The following is an 18,389-nucleotide window of genomic DNA, read 5'->3' on the forward strand; positions in this document are numbered from 1 at the left end:
TATATGTGTTAATAAGGAAACCATACAGAACACCACAAAGTAAGTCATTAAAGCATACCATTAGCCATAGGTTTATCTCAACTGTAAAAATGAGAAGCAGCATTACATCTCTGCTTATGGTACTGACATGAAACTTTCAAAATCCTCACTTCACGACACACCTCATAAGAACAGGGATGAGATCTGGTCGATGCTCCATTTTTACTACTGCGGTGTCCTCAGAAATACTGAAATGGACTATTTCTTCTTTAAAACTCTTATCTTCCAGTAGCTTTTGCAAGTTTTCCCTGAGAGTAATAAACATTATTTGAGGGCAGGTAAAGGTTATGAAAATAAACACACACACATGCATCTATCTAATTACCTACCTATCTAATCTATGCTGTATATAAAACGCTGAAGTACTATGTTCCCACCCTTTTATCAAAAAAAAAAAAAATTAAGAGCTAGCAAATTCAAGCTAATTATGTAGGAAAGTACTTCCTGGACACATTCGAAAGAGATTATTCAACCACAAACTACAGTTTTATGCTGTCACTTTCTCTGGGTGGTTATAAATCATCAGTACAAAAGACCTCTTTGAAAACGATGCAACTACTAAGCACACACTATTCTGGTACAGAATGAAATTTTTGCCATTTTCCTGTAAACAAGAAAGACACTGAAAAACCTCAAGACCTTATTTCCTACTTTAGATAGGAGATATACAGCTGGCTAAAATTAAAATTTATACATATATCTTTAAATACAGGAAAGGCTCTTTCTTTGAGGCAACTGACCCCAAGCAGGCTTCTGATATAACAGCAAGCTCATTCACTGATGCTAAAATATAAAAGCTTTTACCTGTATGGCAGCAGATGGGGATGCTTGTATGTCATTATACAGTCAAGGGCTATTCTCTGTACATTCTGGTCTTGATGGGACAGTAACTATAAATGACAAAAGAAAGAAAATAAATCTCTATCTAGAAGACATAAGTACTTACTGAAAATAGTGAAACAACCCAAGGCTCCAAGCTCAAGTAGCTTTATGGACTAGCTTATCAAAATGGAAACACAGTGCATGTGTTGTCAGTATAAAGTCAAGATGTGACTACACAGCTGTCACTCATAAAAAGTAGAGATAGTTGCTGGTAGTTCATATATACTTCTCCCCTCCATCTACATAGAATAGTTACAGTATTTGGTTTTTCATAATTGTCTTGTGAACCACTCTCAGCTTGCGTTTTCAACCTCCAAAACCAGTTACCAGTTGTGTATCTGGGAAGATTGGATTAAAAAAAACAGACTACCCAAACCATCCCAAGACACCTCTATTTCTTTCCTGTGACAAACACAATATACTCATAAGACTTGCTATGCAAAGTCTGAGATTTGCCCTCTCTCAAAGATAACTCTTCACAATAGGCACTAAGAAATACAGATCATTTCCCCAAGCAACATCCTTATCAGTTCTTCAGTCTCCTACCAAACAGCACAGGCTAGAATCATCAAAGATCACTTCACCACGACGTACCTATGCCAGATGGACACACCAGCCATGACAATACATATGGTGAGACACAGAAACGACAAACAGTAAGTGATGAAGTAATCTCTCTTCTTATGTCAGGCTGTCCTTCACACCCTGTTTTGACCTGTACACAGCTGTTCACTATCTTCCTAAGAACACAGGCAAGCAAATATGTGGACCAACTCTTTTCTTAAGCAAAAAATCTGAGGTTGACAAACCATGTTCATCAGAGATTCTCAAATCTGGGAACTACTGGATGGACCTTCCAACTCCCATAACGGATATCAGTTGAAACCCAGGAAACTAACAGGTTTGTACCATTTAATACAGTTCTACAGTCCACTGACCTCAGCCTCAAAGAACACAAATTGGAAACAATCAGAGCAATGATCTGAACAAATTCACATATCAAAACCCAAAACAACCCAGTAAAATTAATAAAATACCCTTTTAAGGAATGTAGGAAAAAGTCTTAGAATCCCTCTTCAGAGTCATATTTTTAACAATTCTTTCAGGGAAATTGCTCAAAAAGGAATCTTATCAAACTGAATATTCTTCAAGAAGAAATTCTGTTTTCTTTTTTTGATACAAAATGATCTGCTGTTCACACTGACCATACTCTTTATAGACACAACACTGTAGAACAAGGACAAATCTCCTTGGATCTTCCCCAAGCTTTGGATTCAAAATCCTCTTCCAGATCCTGCTGTGCAAGTGGAACACGCTCCCTCTACAGCCACGCATCCACCTTGCTAAAGACTACTAGTCTGCTGCCAGATCTGTTTGTATGAGCCACTCCTGGCAAACTAAGCCAGGTATTTCAAGCAGGTCTGTGCTAAAGGGGTCCATTTCAAGTGAAGCCTGCTAAGAAGCCCTCTCAAGGACAGCTCCTTTTTTTCAGCTGTCATGGCTGGGTTCAGAAAACGACAGGTTTCTGCAGTCTCAGACACTGCATTCAAATAAGAATGAATTTCTTTATTAGCAGTAATTTTAAAAGCCAGCAAATAGCATCACCTGGGTATATAATGCGTTCAACTTCTGCTCCAGATACAACGCACGAGGATTTGAGAATTTAGAGAAAACTTTTAAGTGGGCTATTAGTTGCCTGTAAAACAAAACAAAACAATTGTTGTTTAAAATTACCAGAAGAGACAATTCTGCATTATCAGAAACAAATGGTGAACTTTTAATAAAATTGATTAACAAGAGAGGAAAAAAAAAAAAACACCACAACACAAGAGGATCCCAAGTCTACAGGTCTCCATTTCAGAGACACAGCAAGAGGTATGCTGTTCCTCTCCTAAGTAGCAACTCCTAGATGTCACTTCTCTGCACAGATAAGGTCATTTCCTCAGTAGCATAGACAGGCTCAGCTTTTGATGAGAAAGGAATACAGTCAGGATGTAGCTTACTTCTCTCTGCCAGTCCAGCCTGGAATACCAAAGAGGTGAATTTACCTCTTTATTTATTCACTTGTCCTTAACTGGTGCCCGTTTCGCTCCTATCAACATGAAGGGCTGCATTTAGCCACAGACTGTGCTGGACTTATGCCAGGCTGCAAGCACAGACAGGGGTCAGTTCCTCTAGAAGTGGCTGTGTCACCCACATCTGCCCCACCTCCACTTTGCGGGAGGGGAGAGAGGTGACCAAGATAACGATGGTGTGAGACCTCCTCTACCATATGTGCTGTGGGGCTCTCAGAGGCGGTCCTCATCCAAGCTGCTCCCCCTGGCAATTTACAGTGAACTTTCCACTTAGCTGGGCTACCTTCTTCCACAGCTGGACTCAACAAAAGGACAAGTACAGCGCCTCCCAGCAAGCCCATGCCACGGTTGTGGCAGGCGTGGGTCCTCCCGCTGCCTCAGCCACAAAGGGCCCTCCTGCTGCAGCACAGGCCCGACTGCATGAACTGTCCAGGGTAGAGATGAAGGGAGGTCACTCCAAAACTCATTAACACGTTTCCAGTAAATATTTCATGCCTTTGTCACTGCTATCAGGATGTAATGTTTCCAGTTAAGCACGTGGATATTTTGAGGTTGACAAAAAATTAAAAAAAAAAAAAAATTTGGACTGTTACCATATTTTAATTGCTACTAATTTGCAGATACAATCCAGAATCTGGGAACAAAATGAAACACTTATAAAACACCTGGGATTAAATGACAATTCCAGTTACTTATCAAATACTCATCATGTTTCAACATGTAAGGTGACATTTTGATAGTTCTCCATTATTACAAGGGTGATCCTTGGCAGAAAAAGTGGCAAAATACAAATCTTTGATATATTTGTAATGCAGATTTCACAGAGGTCATCAGGGTAGAAAGACTGATTAGAGAAACCGTGAAGAATTCACACAGAGAGTCAGTTTCTCCATGTATTCAGCACTGTAAACCATGACATTACAACAGCATGTAGCTTCAATCTAAAACACCACCAAATAAATATCTTTGTCCTTAAGAAGACAATTGCAATCAAGACCTGTGACCACAGGTAGGTAATGGCAGAATCCCAATATTAATACACCTAGAAAAATACTCTCATTTTTGAAAGTGTTTGTCAATGCCCATGTTTTCAAAAGACCAACAGATACACACAGAGAAGCCAGAGGAATGCAGGTACAATGGTCTCCGAAAACTTCAGAATACCACATTATTTTTGCTTAAAGTAACACGACCCACAGACTGTCAGCAGGTAGTGAAACAATGATAAAGCCTGGGCAGGGTCTTTGGATGTTTAGTACCGTCCAGGAAAAGTTTCTGACTCTAAAGTCCTTATAATCCACTGAAAAATTATGAAGGTCAAGCAAAAGTAAAAAAAGGAATATCTATAAATACACAGCTTTTATCTCAACATGAGCTGCTGAATCTGCCATTCTGTGAAAGCACTAGCAAGGGAAAACTAAAAATACGTACTTAGCAGCAGCTCTTCTTGTTTTCTTTTTTGGTAATCCTACAGTAATCGGTTCCCCTTCTTCCTTTTCTTCTTCCTCCTCCTCCTCCTCCTCCATAGCAACATCATTCACCTCTTCACCAGGTATTTCTTTTGCTGCTACTGTATGACTAGTTTTCTTTCTAAGATCCTGAGATGGAGCCACTAATGAATCTGCTGGGTAGTATTCGTTTCTGTGTTTAAAAATAAGTAAGAAGGAAGAAATTAAGAAGCATAGCATGTTTCAGGGCAAGAAAAACTAAAAACTCCACAATCCACCATTCTCATTATTAATGGCACCAAGTCTTGGGACATGGCTAAAAAATTCTCAAAGAAGCCTATTTCAGCAAGGATATGCTTGTTTACCTACAAGTTGCAGGGATATAAGGCAGTGACCAAATACATTAAAGGAGACTGGAAGTACTTGATGGAGAGGAGGCGATTGGCATGAACCACTGAATTACTAGAAGTCTGTAAAGAGGTTACAAGGAAGGCATGGGGGTTGTCTTTGCTCAAGCGGGCAGGTGAACAGTGAGTGTGGCAGCATGAGAGTAAGTAAGGAAAATACCCTACTTCAGTATGGTTCAATTTTTTGAGGAAGGAAAGCAAAACATAGTTTTTTCTAATCACAGAAAAGGAATATCAGAAACTTTCCCCTGCCATGAGATCAAATCTACCCCATGTGCATCATACTATCTGCTATGTGCATGCATGCAAGCACACTACCGTTCTCCCTTCAGGGGCAGGAAATTGAATCAGCCTCTAACAAAACCAGTACTTTCCCCATCTTGGGAGAAAATATTTTGGTCTTCTGTGATTTCAATTTGAAATGTATTTTCATTTTTAAAAAAAAGAACTTTATTTCTACTGAAGTCACTCCCTAAGTAGTGAGGCTGTGACACTGGCGAGTTAATAAGTGAGACCGAGAAGCAGAAACGTACTGCCAGATTCATTTCAGCCTGCTTGTATAATGTTTCTAACAGCATCCTTACTTCAACCAGAAGGTTATCTTAACTGGGAAGAGGCACCTCATCAGCCACGCACTCAGGAAATAAAGTCTATAATGGGATAGCTGTAGTCTTAGAGCTCAGCAACACACTGAAAGCAATGTGTCCTCTCAACTGAAAAATAAATCTTACCTAATAAATCTCAAAAGAAGTGGGGAAAGTTCCCTTGATCTAGGCTCCACTCTGTCTGGAAACTTATCCAGTGCTTTCCACAATAGAAAACGGAAGTTTGTATGGTCCAGCCGGTCACTGCAATCTGTTCTAGTCCTCAGCTGCTCCAGGAAGACAGTCCCCACCCCTCCTTCTGGCATCTTCTCACTTTCTATTTCAGCAATGCTTTCCTCCTGTTCATCTAGCTCATTTTTCAGCTCCATTTCTGTAGAACAGATGAAGAAAATCACTTCAGGTTACTTCATAATCACCAGTAGTAAGGGATCAGTCCTCCGTTACAAAGGTAGTATTTTTGGTTACATGTACCTCTTCAGACAACTGTATTTAATACTGACCTGAAAGACCCACATTGCTTAGAAAGTATTCTACGATGTCTTACAGCCATGATGCATCTAAATTAAGCTCAGTTCTCTTGAATAACAGAGAAATCCAAACAGCTGCGTGCTTATGGCTCTATCTTGAAATCACAGATTCCATACACCCATAGGTAAACCTCACGAGCATGCCCAAGACACACACTGTTTGCAGGAACTCCACTGAATCTATGGAGCAGGAAGATGGTCAGCCCCATTATACTGGTTTTGTCATCGCTTCTGGATCAGTCTGGGCAGAGCCAGCCTTAACAAGGATGAAACTGCTGCATGGCTTCCCACGGCCTGCAACTCCCTCCTGTAATGCTGGTGCCTTTGCTATCTGCTTCTTGGTGTTTACAACAGAAGGAGACAGTTTTCTCCCAAGCCTCTCCATTCCTGACCTGGATAAAATGCCAGTAGTCAGAAGCCCTGGTTCTGAATTCCCCCATCACATGTAAGTTTGGGGCACATAAAAACAGAGTCATATCATTCACCACCAGCTGGGTTACTCTCATAACAACATTTAGGAGCTGTGACTTACCAGCATAGGTAGCAGCCCTCTCCAAATGTTCATAGAAGACCTTCCAGAACTGTTTATTCTCCATTTCCTTTGCATGAGAACTAACAAAGCATAAGACAGCATGAAATTAAAAGGAAAATAAGAAAGTCATACATCACTAGGCAAGCTAACAACTAACACAGAGGCTTTGATCACTGCTTTAATGTGGGTGTCCGAAGACAGAACATCTGCACGATACAGCTGTAGCGCTTCCTTGCCTTTACTCATGGATCCCAAATGTCAACTGTTATTAAAATAATCGGTTTGTATCTCATGATTTCAAATGAACTTAAATTGAGTTAAAATGTTCTCAAGCTTTCTACTGATTCTGTACAGTAACATCATACTGAACCAAAGGAAGAATTAACATGGACATATCTTTTGAAGAGGTGGTTTAATATTTTGTTATTAATTCACTACTTTAAAGGGGAAAATTCCTTCCTATTTAATCCTAAAACAGAGAGGAAAAAATAAGATAAAGTCATGCTGAAAGCAGACAATGATTTTAGTATTTAGCTCAGCTGTCACCATGGTAAATCTTCCCTACTCTTCAGTAGGATTTAGGGGTTCTGCAGTAAGGACAGAAAAGTCAATAGACAAGGAGACTGGGAGGGACTTCTTGCTCCTTCAAGCATTTGTGAAACACTAATCAAATCCTGCTGCTTTGACTGAAAACTGATGCTATTTGACTATTTGTTGCAAGTTCCCTTTAATAGTAAGAAAAATCAGAAACTAAGTTAAAAAGACTACACAGGTTGCAATTTATTTGAGAGATCAAATTCGTTTCAGATAACTTCACATGAAGGTTCTCATATAGAGAGAATGGAAGGAGTATTCTGTGAGCCAACCACAGATTGCAGTGTCCAACAGCATTTACTTACGTTATGAGTTCGATTACAGGATCCCAGAGAGGACTGAAGTTAATATAAAGCATTCCCAGTAAATACCGAAGAGGCACCTAGAATGACATACAATACCATCTTGTTGAGATGTAAAAAACAACAGCTAAAGATCAAACAACTTCCCCTAACCTTTCTTCCTCTCAAAGAGGAAACTTTGATCAAAGAAGTTCTCAGAAGTACTACAAGTAATGAAGCAAATCACATGCATCATCATTCCTTGTCTCCTAGCTGCACGAGGAAATCTAGAGCCCATTTACTGTAAATTGAACTGAGATTGAGTCACGATACCTACATAGCATGAATGTGCAAAAACCAGTTCAGCACAACAGGTGATCTGGATTGCCTGCCTCCCTCTCAAACCTCAGGGCTGCCATAGCAGCATTAGGGACCTCAGAAAGAGGAATGTTTGCCCTGAGGAGTCTTCACTGCATTAGACTTAGAAACACGTCCTCTGGACTGGCTCCCTGCCAACCTACATGCAGTAGGACTGATCTACAACCCTCCCTCACAGGAGCTTACAAGTCAAGGTAAAAAAATTATACCAGTACAGCAACAGCCAGAAAGAGATACTAAAAAACCCCACACCTATCCCAACAAATCCATGATCATTTAACTAGTAAAATTGTGACCCTTCCAACATCCAGGAAGTGAGATCCCCTTGAGCTCAGCAGCAGAGGAGATTCAACAGTCACGTGCATACAGGATTTTCACACTGCGGCAAGATCTAGAAGCTAGGTTCTCCCATGGCCAACGGGAGTCCTACTAATGTTCACAGCCACACTGAGGGCTTGGCAAGGTCACGATATTGAATTTGCTCATGATTCACTTCTCCCTAGAATCATTTGCCTTCCTTTCCATGATATCAAAACATGATTAATCTGGTTGTGGGCCATTTATCTAGGTATCACTGTTGTTCTACTAAACACTCAAGAAAACACAGTAATCTCAAGGACAATGGGAGCTGTGATCCTTACTAACAAGTAAATTTTCTAAAACCTAATCTGGGATCTAGCTGATTTTTTGATAAACTCTTATTAAGAACTCTGCAATCCACGTGATGGAATAAGAACATTCTCTTGGAATAAAGGAATGTGACAACTTCTTTTTAACAACAACTACTTACCTCCTGCAAAGATCCACTTGCTACTGCGGACTGCACTATATCACATCTTAGTTTCCTCAAATGGAGGAGTTTCTCTCTGTAATCATTCACTGTTGCTGGCACAAGTTCTGCTTGGAGCAGTATGGCAAATACTGGCTGGATTTCCCCTGTGCCATCACCCTGAACAAACAAGTGACATGCATTTTGTCAACAGTATCCTTCTCTCATTGGAAGTTATATCAACAAAACTACACAGAATCCCAGCCATTTTGGATCAAAGAACAAAGTCAAGGGACTTGCTCTGGTTTCCACCACTTAGGCATCAAAACTCACACATCTGAAAACGTCAGGAGGCAGGGGGACAAGGAGATATAACTGGAATGTGAAAGCACAAAAGCAGAGGACAACCTCTACCAGACAAATGCTTTGTTTCTGCAAAGCAGAAAACAGTTCACACACAACATCAAACACAGATGGCTTTGAAAAGTTAAACGTTTTAGTCCTACCTCAATCTGTGTAGAGGATGGATTCTCAAAATGGTTTAGAATTCGAACAGTCAATAGCCGGACCTATCCAAAGTGGAAACACATGTCAGAAGCATGCAGGCTACTTACACAGACATGCACCCACCTACACAGAGGTTAATGTTTTGCATGGGAGGCTGATTTCACTAGGTTCCTCCTACAGTTGGTAAACAGATGAGCTCCTGTAGTCTAGCAGGCAATTCAAAATTAATACATCAGGATCCTGCTCTGGTTCACCTCTAGGGAAGAGGCAAGTTTTGCAGGGCTAAAAGTTAACCTCTGTTAACTCATGTCCCACAGCGGCCTCTTAGAAATGGACACAGTCCTAAACAGATACCATGGAAGCAATAGCTTTACAGTCTCATGTTTCTCCTTTCAGTCTTCGTCACTTAACTCAGTTTACTTAAATTACATTGTTAAAATACAAATTATCTTGCATGTGCTCAAAAAAAGCAGATTACCTTGGAAACGCCAGTGGAAATATTAGGATGCAACTTCTCAAACAAGTCCATTAGGTTCCCCTGGGAAAGGGGTTCCTGGCAGCCACACAATGCCAGCCTTGTGTAATAGAGATCAGCCAACAGCAATGCAGAGGGGTCTGAAGGGAAAGTGCTAAAACAATGGAGTGTTTTATTAGCATATTGTGAGCACTGCAACAAATAGAGATGTTTGAAAATCAGGCAGTAGTGATGATAACAATATTAAGGGAAAATTCCACACGACTTCAGACTCTGCTGGCACCAGCAGGCTGGTGAAGTCAGACTTAACCAGCACATTGGCTTGCAGCCTCAAAACCCAATTACCAATGGCAGCCCAAGAGCCACAAGATTCTTCCTTTACATTAATCAGGCTTGTCAAGCTGGGGCTAGCAGGCTTGACTCACCCGCACACAGCTGCAGAAAACAAATCCACATAGGTCAGACAAGGGCTGTTGCTACTGCCCAGGTGCCCAGTCAGTGATCAACAGGAAATAAATAATCCAGGCTTAGGTGAGACAACAGGAACCCTGCCTGCTCACAGGGAAACCTCCTTCTGCTACCTTACACCCCTTGCTCCAAGTGGGTTTCACAGCCCCAGCCCAAAGCTGGCAGAAAAATCACTAGACTGAAGCTCCCTGCCAATACTTCCTGCCTGATCTAGGCAAGGCATTTCATCTCCACCACACATGGCCTCACACATGGACACCATGATTTCCTAACTGAACAGGATGTATTGAAGCTCAAGTCACCAAAGACTTGGAGATACTCCAGAGCAACAGTAATGGGAGATGACAAGTGCAGCAGGATTTGCTGGAGAGAGATCAATGGTCTCAGTTGATCCCTCCAGCCATTCAGTTACGTGTGCTAATTATAAGTAGAACAGCATTATAGTAAATAAAATGGAGCATACAAAACCTCCTCCCACTGTGAAGCATGCACACACATGGGTATGTAAGGACATAGGGGAATCCCAACACCACCAGCAAACTACAGAAGTTCAGGCTTTTAATGAAAATTAGAAAGCACTGTTTCTGTCTCATCATTATAACATAACACACAGTTATTAAGCATAGCACTCCAAGGTAAAACTAGAACCAATGTATTTGACACACTAGCCGCTGCAGCTGTCTAAGAAAGCTTCAGTTTGCACAGAAAATGTCACTGAATGGGCACTACATCTACCCGATTCTCCAAACAGTGCCCACAACATTGCTACCTTATATAACCACAATACCAAAGCAACACACAGAGGCATTTAACAAGCCCCTACATAAAGGCAAAGTCAATGCTTTGCCATACCAAGTTGAACTACAAAGGATCACAGAACAGGCAGAGTTTACTTACGTCACCAAGCTCTTGACACGCTCCACAGGTAACAAATGGAGAATTTCAGAAGACTCTGCCAAACTAAGAAGAGTACTTACAGCTTGGCAGGCCACAAACAGGCTTCCTGGAGCAGAGAGAACAAGAACAGCCTGTATATTTACTTAGCTCTCAATGACTTGTGTTTGTATGGTGCTTGTCCATCCTGAAATGGCTGGAGTCACAGAAATAGGGTAACATATGATCCCAGAACTAGCACATGTATTTTCTAACCGTTATCATAACTCATAAAGGACATGTTCCTCTGGCTATCAAAGCAAGTGCCTGCTCCAGCAAGCCAGCATTCAAAGCTGTGGGCAGCTCCTAGTTTGCATCTGTTTCCATCACACCTGCATACAGAGAGCAGTGACCTGGAGCTAAGCTCTGTCGCAAGAGTCCCAAGAGAGCCCTATGCTATAAATGGTACTCAGAAATCAAGAAATGATGCCCAAATTGATACAAATGCAGCAGAAAAGAAGCAAAAATATATACTGATGCTACCACACAAGTGCCTATGAACTCTGGCACTTCGGCAATGCACCAGCGTATGAGATCTTAAAAGCTGTTCCATGTACTTAAAGACTGACTATTTATTTGTGAATGGGAGGTGGGTTTGCCAAATTTTGTTACAGCAATCATGTCTCCTTCTCAAACCTCTCAGCCTCCTTTAGGGATGGAGGATTTCCCAGAAGCACAGGAGAGCCAAAGCCCTTCCAGGCAAGAAAGGGGAAGGGCAACTCTTTTCCCCTGACACTCCTAAGTAAGCAAGTAGGTTGTTTTAAAAAGGAAAAAAAAAAAAAAAAATAAAATTCACTCCTCCTTCGTCTCTTCCCAAGCAAAAGAAACACTGTTCCTGAACCAGCCGAATTGATGAAAGTTTTTAAAGGATATAATTTTGTTACAGGCTGCCAGCTGCCATGGTAAAGAAGGGGAAGTGAGCATTCATTTCCCATTTATTCCTTTGAAAACATCCCTCTGTTTCAAGTTGCTTAATTCCCCAGGTGCGTGCCAAATCCTGCTCACCATTAACCTCCACGAGGAGCCTCTCAAAGAGAGAAGAAACATCAAATAATGGCAGGATGAGGCTTTCTGCATCTACAGTGTAAGGGCACATGTTCCCAAATCATAACCTGCATACCATTTGGTAGCACATCTGTGCTGGAAAAAGATAGCAGCTCCTACTTCACTATAGGCACACCTATATGATCAATAGGTTAAGTACTTCCATACAGGCAGTTACCCTTGAACAGCTGCCAAGGGTAACCTGCTGTTGCTCTGTCCCAGTTCACAAGACCGCTTCCCTGCACCCCACAGCAGCTGTAAAAAAACACCCAGGTCCTGGGACTTGAACTTTGCCTCAGGCCTCAGAGGCCAGGCAGGTCAAGTAGGGTGCACAGGGCTGGGGTGTGCCTTGCATAGGTAGTGAGAAGAGACTGGAGTCCTAGTAGATGGTGAAGGAATTGTAGAGAACATGGAGCTGGAAAGAATGCCAGAGGATGAAGAAAATATCCAGGAACCCCAGTTTGGGAGGAGGGTGAGGAAAATCAAGCAAAGAGCTGTAGGACAGGCAATAGGAGGCAGGAGTGTAGGACTGAGGTTGCATTTGTTTTCTTTTCTCTTACGGGCAAAGGAAGAAGTAGCAATATGCCTCTTGCACACACACAGAGATGGTGCAGATCTGCTACTATTGCCACCAAAGATGAGAGACAGAAAAGAGTCTGGGTATTCCTTTTTTAGAGTAAGTACATTGCCACTAAAAAAATCACAACAGCATGCAAACCCTGCAAATAGGGCAGAAGAAAGGACTAAATCAAAACGGACCACACTTGACAAAGACTAGAGAAGAAAAAGCAACAAAGCCAACTGGCAGATACATTTAGAAATGTTAATAAAGGGATTATAAAGGGAAAAGGCCACACTCTATACAAGCCCTTTCAAACCAAGGAACGATGATCACTGAACCTGAGGCATTCCAATAGTTGCTTATGCTTTGGCACAAGGTCAAATACTCGTTACTCAGGGGGACTGTAACTGCCCTGCCCAATGCAAGCTCAGTTAAAACACCTTTTTTTCTGGCCAGAGAGGAAAGACAACCAGTGACCATCCATGCCTGGAGGAAAGATGCAGCATTTTAGAATTGGTGCTGTCACTTAGGTCAGAGATGGCAATGTCCCAAAATTTGCACTATAGGTTTGGAACAATCTAACTGGAGCTTGTAAGTCTCTCCTTAACTTGACTGCTTCAGCCTGGATCTGGTTTAGATTGATTTCCATCCTCTTTTTTTCTCACTGTCTTCTTTTCCTTCCCAACTATCTCTGTCCTTTACTTTGCAGAACATCTGCTGCCCCATTATTATTATTATTAACAGCAAATACAGAATTGATTTCTGGACGGTGTTTCCTCCCAAGCTTTGCTCTTCTAGTTTCACTTGAGCTGGTCAATAAATCTCTATACAACACAACTGCTATTTATTTTCATGCTTTGTGTCATCAGAAACACTGCTTTATATATTTTTATGTATCAACAAAAAGCAAATAAATGGGAAATAACTGTAACTGACCTTTGCAGAGGCTTCCTTTGTCAATGGCTGTGAAGACAGAGTCTATAAAACTTGTCACATGGGGCACAATGTTTTCTTTGTCCATTGGTCTGTCCAAAATAAATGGGAAGATTTTTATCTCTGTTACACTGACACATACACACATATAGAAGCTTTCTTTCACTTCTACATTGTATTAAGTTACAGATAGCTCATCCCAAGTTTGAAACCAGCAGCAACCCATTTTCGCTAGTTCTGATTCACAATTTAAGTTGTAGCATTCACTGCACCTTCTTTCCAACTATTCTTTCCCTGTAAGAGCATAACTATTGAAAAAAACACTGTCTAGAGAGAACAGTGCTTAAAACACAGAAACTGAAACGTGTCAAGACCATCTCTATGTACTAGAGTACTAAATTTAGGGAGTAGGCAATCAGGAAACTGCTATTTTATTCCTGACTTTACTACTGAGTCACAGTATTTCCACACAGCATTTTTTCATCTTTTTAACCCATTTCCCCAAACTAGGGTTAGTAATTATTGTCCTTCTCTTAGTAAAATTATTTCTGACAGATAGTGATCTAGACCATATTACACAAATACATTACAATAGTACCTTAGAATACCCTTTACCTAATATGTGGCAGTACAACCAAGGCAACCCAAGGCTGTGAAAGGTCAGTGATGTCTTCCTTCTCCGGTAGATGAATTAAAGACAGTACATGATCCAACACTGGTACTTCTGCCTTTCCTCCTTGTCTTTTACTTGTTTGTTGCCTTGTATTAGAGCTAAAAATAAAACCAAATTTTTTAGTAACCTACCACAGCATATCAGAGATTGTTGTTTTTCTTTCCATGATATTCAAAATTATGTTCGCTGCTTCTAGCAAAAAGGATTTGGACAACCCAAAGGTTTTTTTTCTTTTTAATGTTCTCCACAGCATAAAAATATCATCTAGTCATGCTGAGGAGCACAAAACATGGCCCACAAGAAATATCAGGCTTTTATTTCAATTTCACATAATATTTCTAGGAGGAAAGACACTACTTCTCAGCTGGACACCCTCAAAATTAGAACATATAGCCTCCAGGAGCACCTGACAGTCATCTCTATGATTACTGTTAATAAAACCATGATCATGCTGACATAGATACACTAATGGAGAACAGAAAACAATCAATGAGGTAAAAGTTTGGGGACTTAAAAGGAATCACAAGCTGAGCCCAAATCAACAAGCCTTTCTGCAGGCATAAAGGGCTGACACCATACAGGAACAAATGAACTGGAGTACTTCACACCCTATGGACAGCAATCTTTTCATTCCAGCAGTGATTGCAAGATCACAGTTAGAAGGCTGCATAGGCTCCACCTTTCACAAAATACAGACGCTAACAAAAGGCAGCATCAAGAATCGTTAGAGGCTTAAGAAATTTATGAGATAAACCCTCAAGGAATTAGGATTGCTGGTCCAAAGAAAGATTTCAGATGTTTCTGATGATCAAAGCCTAATATCTCCACCCTATTAAACAAAAATAGGCAAAACCCACAGAGTGGATTGCTTTTAGGAAAGATAAAACCTTACATAAAAGGCAATACAAGTCACCACTCCTCAGGTGAAAGATTTGAATTATCTGAATTAGAGTGATTAGAACAATCATTATCAGTAGATTAGCAACAGTCATTCTGTGCTTGATGGTGGTTAACCCAAATCTTTCCAAAGAGCCTCCAGGGGGAAAGCAACCACTTCACTGCAACAAAGCTAGCTTTGCAGCTAGAAGCAGTCAAGCTGTGCCAGCACAGTGCTGTATCTGGATTAATTACACGCCCTTTGGTACCCAGCTGTGCTCTATGGTAAGACCATAGTACTGCTGCCAAGAAAGCTCCTGGACAGGACATATGCATACAGGGAAGAAAGATGGGGCACAGGCAGGAGGTCAGTAATGATGAGAACATGGACTGCAGCACTCACTACAAAGATTAACTGCCCAAGGATGCAGCATGCATCTTGGTGTAACAAATCCCTGTCACACGCCTACTGAAACACTCAGAAGTCTTTTTTTATCAGTGATAACCTTTCCAGAGCAGGATCTGTTCTCAAGTAATCTCAAAAAGAAAAATGGCATCCTACCATATCACTTGGTTTGCAAATGTGCCAGCAACATTGCCATTTACACAACTCTGGCAAATACTGGGGGGCAACTTCTACGTAGCTCTGCACTGCCTTTAGGCCTGCAGCCAGACACATCTAGTGTTTGCTAAACTTAAGTCTCACCTGACAGATGATTCAGCAAAAACAAGAGGATATTTTTCAAATGCCATTGAACCAATGGTAGGAGGCTCTGCTTTCACCAGAATGAGTTTAGCCAGAATTGCCATTGCCTCATCCTTTGTGAGGGCATCCGTGCCAGAGAAACAATGCTCAATGTACTCTAGAAAGCATGGAAGAAAATGCTGAAGAGACAAAAAAAAAAAAAAAAAAAAAGTTAAAGGAGTGCTAAGTCTCTTTAATCACGATCAAATTCACAAAAAACACAAGACATCAGCCACAGAGGAACCCGAACACTCACAAATGAGTCAGCAAAGCACAAGACTTATTAGTCCTGGTGCCCCAAGACACCAGCACACAGACATCCTCTTACCCCAGCAGTGACACTGATGTGGTATAAAAAACTCAGTTTGCTCCAAATCTAGTCTCATCGAGACATTCCATATCACTGACTTTAATTTTACCTTCCACTCCATTTAATGAATTTGATTCCTCCCAGATCGTCAGTTCCAGACCTGACCTATCAGACATTCCTTATTCTTCATTTCCACTTACCTTCGAGAACTCTTTCTCTTGATCGCATTCAGAACAAGCCCATCCCTTTCATTCCCAAAAGGCAAGCTCCTTTTTGTGAGCACAGATACCTGTCACCATCTCCAACCCTGAGCACCATTACCAAACTTCAACACAATGGCATAAGTAACCTCTTCCATTCTTACCAGATCATGCCAACACACAAAAATGCTTCAGTATACAAGGCAAGTAAATATCCTATGGATTTCCCAGTTGTTCTCTTTGGCAACAAAAACAAACAAAATGGACAAAAGCTTCTACCTACTCTCTCAAATTGCTTCATTGTGAACATTGCTTCAGAGAAGTCCAAAAGAAAGTGCCGTTCAAAGCCACTTGCAAATACCTGCAAGATGCAAATGAAAGGAATGCGTTAACAAGAAACATTTCATAGTCAACTCTTCAGTACCCATAGGACATTTTTTTCTGGTTTATGAATCAACCACGCTTTTAACTCCAAGATACCCAGCCTGCCTGTTCTTGGCTAGCAGGGCTTGTTAGTTCCAGCACACAGAGCACTACTGTTTCAAGTGACAGTCTGGGTACAGAAAAGCACAGTCCTTTTCAATAAACTCGGCTGACACAACCCTTTTTAACAAACCCTGCTGGATCCAAACTGCCTCTGTGCAAAGACAGGTTAGGTATCTCTGGTGTATGTGGAAAATATAAGCTGAACATTCTAGGGCTGCAGCATAGACACACCAACTGGTAGGAAAAAGCTTAGGCCCAAAAGATCTTTCAACTCATCATTCTTCCTGTATAGCAGGTTGCAGAAAGTTTACCATCTCATGAGCAGCGCCAAACTCTGTGCTTCTGAAGAACTCAAGAGAGCGACAGTCCTTTGAGATACCCAGGATCAGTGTCCTCAAAGCTGAGATGTGCAATGCAGAAATACACACCCAGATCTCCTTTCCCCAGGCCCTTCAGAAGATGACACCTTTAAGCTTCTTCCAGTTTAACAGAAGCCCATACAAATATGCTTAAATGTTTGAAAGACCACGTCTCCTGAGCAAAACTGGACTCATGCCACAGGCAGAGCCAAACTTACTGCAACAAAGCCAACACTGAAGACGAGATGAAATTTGACTTTTTTTAAACAATTGCAACAGCCTTGGTTTTCCATTGTGAATCACATGACATCTTTTCTTTAAAACATTTTTTTACAAACACGGTACAAGTTTGGTTCATACTGTAAAATGCAAAATTATAATGTACAATAACAAGAAAACTGAAGATTCAGATTCCATACTAGCATCTCCTGTTAATCTTTGCAACACTGCATGGGACAGGAATGTATGCAGCTAATACTCTCAAGGCTTCAGAAGCAGTGGGAGCACTGACATATGCCTACCCCTGCACTTTCTAAATCAAACTGCACTTGCCTGAACCTTGTTCACAAAGCTAAGCTGTGCCCACTAAATGCTTGGCAGCTTAGTGAAAAATGTACTTTTTTCACTAAGTCCAACTCAATGACCTGCTTTACAATCTAAGGCAGAACATGTCCCTAATCTGTTCTCCCTCCTTTCTCTACAGAGGCTGTCAGTGTTTGAATTGGAGCTTGGTTTTCATTGCAGAAATGTCTGCCACAGTGGCATTGCTACACTGACAGTCTGTGTAAGACTGTCAAGGAGTCCCAAGACGTCAGCAGGCATTACTTAAGGCACTGGGCAAGAGGGCTAAAGGGAACCTTGTAGTGTATTTCCCAGTCTGAAGTAGAATGTCCTGAAATCAGCCTGCTCTAGGGAACCTGAAGTCTGGCATTTCTGCTGTAAGCAGAAGTCCTTGTTACCTTCTCAATAGCTTCCTTGGTCAAAGAATCAGGCAAGAGAACATTCTCGGCCAGCAGGAATGCAGAAATGGTACTCAGCAGGGTCTTGCAGCAAGATGATGAGAGATTTGGTGTCTGTAACATTTTTATTAAAATCTGAAATGAAAGACAGAGAACTGATATTCATCTGTGAGACAGCGATTGTCTGGTCTGAATGACCTTGGCCAGTTCCTGGAGCCAGAGGGCATGGTGTTCTAAGCTTCAGCCCTCAGAAATGAATCCTAATAGTCCTGCTGAAGTCTGAAGGCACTAAACCTAAATTTGAACCCAAGAGGGTCAAATG

The 18,389-nt window shown here is 41.2% G+C and overlaps 1 protein-coding gene across 1 annotated transcript in view; it reads right to left on the bottom strand.

The window, feature by feature from the left end:
• UTP20 (UTP20 small subunit processome component) overlaps positions 1 to 18,389 on the bottom strand; it is a 64,255-nt gene that overhangs the window by 37,117 nt on the left and 8,749 nt on the right. The window contains exons 10-25 of the mRNA XM_033010152.2: positions 18,068 to 18,202; positions 16,547 to 16,624; positions 15,715 to 15,893; positions 14,075 to 14,230; positions 13,463 to 13,551; positions 10,885 to 10,990; positions 9,523 to 9,673; positions 9,044 to 9,106; positions 8,559 to 8,717; positions 7,415 to 7,491; positions 6,516 to 6,595; positions 5,583 to 5,826; positions 4,428 to 4,637; positions 2,527 to 2,617; positions 844 to 929; positions 162 to 287 (exon numbers count right to left, since the gene is read on the bottom strand). Coding sequence (XP_032866043.2) covers positions 162 to 287; positions 844 to 929; positions 2,527 to 2,617; positions 4,428 to 4,637; positions 5,583 to 5,826; positions 6,516 to 6,595; positions 7,415 to 7,491; positions 8,559 to 8,717; positions 9,044 to 9,106; positions 9,523 to 9,673; positions 10,885 to 10,990; positions 13,463 to 13,551; positions 14,075 to 14,230; positions 15,715 to 15,893; positions 16,547 to 16,624; positions 18,068 to 18,202 — 2,030 coding nt within the window. The remainder of the gene's footprint in view (positions 1 to 161; positions 288 to 843; positions 930 to 2,526; positions 2,618 to 4,427; positions 4,638 to 5,582; positions 5,827 to 6,515; positions 6,596 to 7,414; positions 7,492 to 8,558; positions 8,718 to 9,043; positions 9,107 to 9,522; positions 9,674 to 10,884; positions 10,991 to 13,462; positions 13,552 to 14,074; positions 14,231 to 15,714; positions 15,894 to 16,546; positions 16,625 to 18,067; positions 18,203 to 18,389) is intronic.

This window comes from Tyto alba, unplaced genomic scaffold, assembly GCF_018691265.1.
Source record: "Tyto alba isolate M040663 unplaced genomic scaffold, T.alba_DEE_v4.0 Super-Scaffold_2, whole genome shotgun sequence".
Taxonomy (NCBI): Eukaryota; Metazoa; Chordata; class Aves; order Strigiformes; family Tytonidae; genus Tyto; species Tyto alba.